At 48.6% G+C, this 5,541-nt stretch overlaps 1 protein-coding gene across 1 annotated transcript in view; it reads left to right on the top strand.

The window, feature by feature from the left end:
• LOC122554089 (guanine nucleotide exchange factor VAV3-like) overlaps window positions 1-5,541 on the top strand; it is a 34,949-nt gene that overhangs the window by 7,403 nt on the left and 22,005 nt on the right. Inside the window, exons 3-4 of the mRNA XM_043698542.1 lie at window positions 3,516-3,581; window positions 3,851-3,885. Coding sequence (XP_043554477.1) covers window positions 3,516-3,581; window positions 3,851-3,885 — 101 coding nt within the window. The remainder of the gene's footprint in view (window positions 1-3,515; window positions 3,582-3,850; window positions 3,886-5,541) is intronic.

The following is a 5,541-nucleotide window of genomic DNA, read 5'->3' on the forward strand; positions in this document are numbered from 1 at the left end:
TGCTGCACTGTCAGAGGTTCAGTACTGAGGGAGTGCCGCATTGTCAGAGGGTCAGTGCTGAGGGAGTGCCGCATTGTCGGAGGGTCAGTGCTGAGGGAGTGCTGCACTGTCAGAGGGTCATTGCTGAGGGAGTGCTGCATTGTCGGAGGGTCAGTGCTGAAGGAGTGCTGCATTGTCGGGGTTAGTTGTCTGTTTTGAGACTGGGCATTGTGGATGTAAAAAAAAACAGTCTGATAATGACCATGATGTCATTGTCAATATTTATTAAAAACCCATCCCGGTTTGTGAATGTCTGTTAGTGAAGGAAACATCACTGGGTCTGGGCTTTATGTGACCCCAGACCCACAGCAAGGTGGGTGACTCTCAACTGCTCTCTGGGAGGACTCGGGATGAGCAATTAATACTCCTCCAGCCAGTGGTGGCCATATCCGATGAACTGTAACAAAATGTCAGGAATTCCAGGAATGATTTGAGAAGGATGTGCTGCAACATTATGTTTCCAGTTGAGTGAGAAATGAGTTAGCGAGTTTTGAGAAGATTTGGATCTCGGGTTGAGGTTCTGGATGTAGGTTTGCTCGCTGAGCTGGAAGATCCTGTTTCAGATGTTTTGTCACTGTACTAGGTAACATCATCAGTGAGTCTCCAGATGAAGCACTGGTGGAATGGCTCGCTTTCCATTTACGTGTTTATGTTTCAATGAGTAGGCGATGTCATTTCTTGCAGTGATGTCATTTCCTGTTATTTTTCTCACTAGTTGGTAAATGGGATCCCAACCAGAACTCTATCAACAAACTCATTGACTTGGCTCCCATTTACCACACCCTGAGAAAAATGACAGGAAATGATATCACCAACCCAAGGAAGCCTAACCACATAAATAGAAAAGGGGCAATGCGGCCAGTGCTCCATCTGGAGGCTCACTGATGATGTTACCCAGTATGGTGACGAAATGTCTGAAACCGAACCTTCCAGCTCAGCGAGCTAACCTACATCCTTGAGAAAGAGTCTCTGTGAGACCTGGTGTGGTTTGCATCAGGGATCTGCTGTCATTGGGAGATGGTCTCACAGACAGTGGTCGCTGTCTCCATTTTCTTCCCTCAGCTGTAGTCAACCAGATTTGAACTTGTGTGGGTAAACCCCAATGGGTTTCAAATCCATCACCTTCGCCGCTTGGCCACAACGACAGAACCACTGATTGCTGTCACCATCGGGTGAGTGGGGTAATGACAGACACCTGAGAAATTGCACAGTCATTAGCTCCTCAAGCAAGACTGAAAGCGATTTTCGGCCAATCCGTTTCATCTTGGTGATGGGACATCTTTCAGAAATCATCACCTGAGACTGAACTAATCAGTAATTCTTTAGCTGTGTGGTGTTCGTCAAGCAAAGCTAATACAGATTTGATTAAAGGTGAACAGGTTTAATAAATTGGATTAAGCTTTTTGACAGCACAGGAGTTGACTCTGATGGTGTGGTTAATGTAATCTATGTGGTTGTGTGAATTGTTTTTGACAATGTGCCCGACAGTGAGTGTGTCTCTGACGTGTGGAAGGCAAGGGACAGTTGCAGCTGAGTGACAGGAAGCAGAGGGTAGCGACAGTGGGTTGTTTCTCAGATTGGAGGATGGTTGCTTTCATGGTTCACGAGGGCTCTGGACCAGATTGTTTCCCTCGATCGTTGCCAGGGTCCACGTGGGAGTGGGCACAGCTCAGTCTTGACATTTCCAGGTGGCAGTAAGCTTGGAAAGATTACAAGTGGTGAGAAAGGTAGTGAGAGATTTCAAGAAGACGCAGACAGGCCGGTGGGACTGACAGGAGACATTTAAAGCAGAGAATTGTGAAAATTGTACATTTGTTTTGAAGAACAAGGAACTCCAATGTCAGATAGAATAGAACAGCAATTAATTGTCATTTGTATTTAAGGGAATACACTGAGATGTGCATAAGTTGCCCCAATTCTGTGCCAATTACAGAAATTATATTTAAAAAATTGAGTGTAAGTTAGGACCAAGTATATCTACTGTTCCCTTCCCCGCTCCTGGGTTCCTGGAGTGTCTATGGGGACACCACCCGTGAGGCTGCTAAGGGATTTTCAGACTGGACCCACGACACTGCCATCACCAACACTGAGACCAACATCACTGCAAGGACCACGAGGGACAGAGGAGACCCACCTAGTCACTGAGGCTGAAGCTGCCATTTGTAAAGGGAGTGCAGGAGCAGAGGGACCCCGATGGGTTAATGGACGCGCATGGTTGAAATTGGCAGTACAGCGTACAATCACAGTGTGTGAAGTGTACAGGACATCAGGCTTTAATAGTAAGAGGCAGAGCTTCCTCTCCAGCAGGAGAATGATAAACCAGTACAGAGCCTCAACTGGACGGTTGTGACCAGTTTGCATGCATGGAATCCCTCCAGTGTGGAAAGAGACCATTCGGCCCATCGAGTTTGCACTGACCCTTTGAAGAAAATCCCACCCAGACCTGCTCCCAATCCCCCAACTCTATCCCCATAACACAGCAGTTACCATGGCTACCCCAACCTGCTTTACATGAACTTCTGATGGGTGTGGAGAACCTGCAACTAGGCTTTAGGAAGGATGTGAAGGTACTGGAGAGTATACAGGAAAGGCTCAGGAGAATAGCTGCAGTGATGAGGGCCCTCGGTTACAGATCACACATCAGAGACCAGCAGTGAGCTGGGCAGAGGAGATTGGCAGAGACTGTGGAAGGATCAGGAGTCAGATGGTCCAGAAGCTAAAAGCCATGTGGGAGGTGAGAAAGCTCCTCCGTTTGGTGGGTGGTTCCGATCTGGAGTAGACTGTCCTGAGAGAGTGCTGCCAGCAGGTCTGACTCAGCCTTTCAAGAGGAAGGCAGGTTCTTATCTGAAGGAAATGGACTTGCAAAACTAGGGCAAGGATGGGGGTGGGGGGAAGGGGCGCTAAAACTGATTGAAAGCTGTTTGTAACATTCAGAAAGGACACAATGGTCTAACTTGCCTCTTTTTATCCCACAAACAGATGATATTAACAACTTTGTACCTTGCAATATCCTGGTTTGTGTATATGATTGTGTCTTATTACATCTGTGTCTGTCTGAGGGTGAGATCCTGTATCTGTATAATCCCGTGTGTTTGAGAAAATGTTCATGTGTGCGTGTGTGTCTGTCTGAGAGTGCTCCTTTTTATTCATTCAGGGGATGTGGGTGTCACTGGTTAGGCCAGCATTTATTGCCCAAACCCTAATTGCCCAGAGGGCAGTTAGGAGTCAACCACATTGCTGTGTGTCTGGAGTCACGTGTAGGCCAGACCAGGTAAGGATGGCAGTTTCCTTCCCTGAAGGATTTTCGTGAACCCAATGGGTTTTCGTAACAATTGACAGTGGATTCATAGACATCATTAGACTCTTATTCCACATTTTTATTGAATTTAAATTCCACCAAGTAACTGTGTGTCTGTGTATGTTTCTGTGTGATTTTGGCTCATTGTGTTAGTTAAATATCTCTGTCCTTGTTTCAGGGTAAAAATCTGACAACGAGGGAAATTGGGTTTTTTCCGAGTGACTCAGTGAAGCCCTTGCCCTGTGTAAGTAAATACATTGCCCACTTCCCCAATATCCACGACAGCAACAATGGTCAGACCTTTAGGGTCTGTCAGAGAGAGAGTGAGTTGCAAAGCCAGGGATGTGAGAGGGAGAGGACAGGAAACCTGTCCTTTTAGTGTTGGTGGGAGAGGGGTCAGCAGTACAGCCCCTGGCAATGACCCCAGGGATGGGGCAGCACAGTGTCAATGTGTTGGGAGCTGATTTTCGGGGATTACTGTTCACTGACTCGTGATTCTCACTCTGTCCTCAGGTCCCCAAACCCACGGATTTCTCTGGATTCCCATGGTATGTACTTGTGGTAAACAGACGGTCAAATCAATTTCTGGTAAAAACAAGGAGGGTTTGATGTTCTGAGATTTCTGACCAACGAAGTAGATTAAGGGGCGAGAATTGATTGGAGTTCATGAGTCGCTTGGCCCAGTTTAGATAGGCCCGAGCTGAGGGGATGGGAGCCATTGTTGGGCAGGTTAATGAGCTTGTTGCTGTTAGGATTCTCCTGTGAGTGGACCAGCTCCTCCCTGACCAGCTGCCTCACTGTGTCCAGGTCAGGAAACCCTGCAGAGCCTGACCTCCAAGCGACAGATTCCAGTGTGATCTGGGGATCACTATTCCAGTGTGATGGTGGGTAATCATTGGAGCAGACTCCAGGGAGAGACAGTGGAGGCTGTTCATGTTGATTCATTCAAATGGAAATGAGTGATTTTTCTCAGGACACCACATGCTGGGCTCCAGGATCTGAGTAATTGGAGATGTGACGTGTGGAGATTACAGCGAGTTCAGGAGGAACAGAGGACTTTGGATCGATGGTTCCCAAAACTCTCCCCCCTTGAGTGGTGTGGGGGGATCCTAACCTCATGACTGGCTCAATGGGAGATGTAAACTCTGGTCACAGACTTGGTTATCATTGGGTGATGTGGCTACCCGGTGAGTGGTTCACAATGAGAGAGAAGGAGTTGGTCGGTTATCGATGAAATCCTCAGATTCTAAAATAAATATCGACTTCAGAGAAAGTGAGTGTCCCTTGAGCAGGGCGTTTTAATGAATGTATCATTGCCTGTTACCTCCGATAACAGGTGAAACTGCAGGTGGATGTTGTGGTGTTAAAGAATCCAACAGACACTTGTTATAACTATGTTTTACAAAAACATTACACTTCTCAGACACACAAGTATCTGGGTTACACAACAGAGCCATGTTCTTCCGGTGAAGTCATGCTGCACTGTCAGCGGGTCAGTGCTGAGGGAGAGCTGCACTGTCACAGGGTCAGTGCTGAGGGAGTGCTGCACTGTCACAGGGTCAGTACTGAGGGAGTGCTGCACTGTCACAAGGTCAGTGCTGAGGGAGTGCTGCACAGTCAGAGGGTCAGTGCTGACGGAGCGCTGCACTGTCACAGGGTCAGTACTGAGGGAGTGCAGTTCTGTCACAGGGTCAGTACTGAGGGAGTGCAGTTCTGTCACAGGGTCAGTGCTGAGGGAGTGCTGCACTGTCACAGGGTCAGTACTGAGGGAGTGCTGCACTGTCACAAGGTCAGTGCTGAGGGAGTGCTGCGCTGTCACAGGATCAGTGCTGAGGGAGTGCTGCACTGTCACAGGGTCAGTGCTGAGGGAGTGCCGCACTGTCACAAGGTCAGTGCTGAGGGAGTGCCGCACTGTCAGAGGGTCAGTACTGAGGGAGTGCCACACTGTCACAGGGTCAGTGCTGAGGGAGTGCTGCACTGTCACAAGGTCAGTGCTGAGGGAGTGCTGCGCTGTCACAGGATCAGTGCTGAGGGAGTGCTGCACTGTCACAAGGTCAGTGCTGAGGGAGTGCTGCGCTGTCACAGGATCAGTGCTGAGGGAGTGCTGCACTGTCACAAGGTCAGTGCTGAGGGAGTGCTGCGCTGTCACAGGATCAGTGCTGAGGGAGTGCTGCACTGTCACAAGGTCAGTGCTGAGGGAGTGC

The sequence above is a fragment of the Chiloscyllium plagiosum genome, chromosome 11 (genome assembly GCF_004010195.1).
Source record: "Chiloscyllium plagiosum isolate BGI_BamShark_2017 chromosome 11, ASM401019v2, whole genome shotgun sequence".
Taxonomy (NCBI): Eukaryota; Metazoa; Chordata; class Chondrichthyes; order Orectolobiformes; family Hemiscylliidae; genus Chiloscyllium; species Chiloscyllium plagiosum.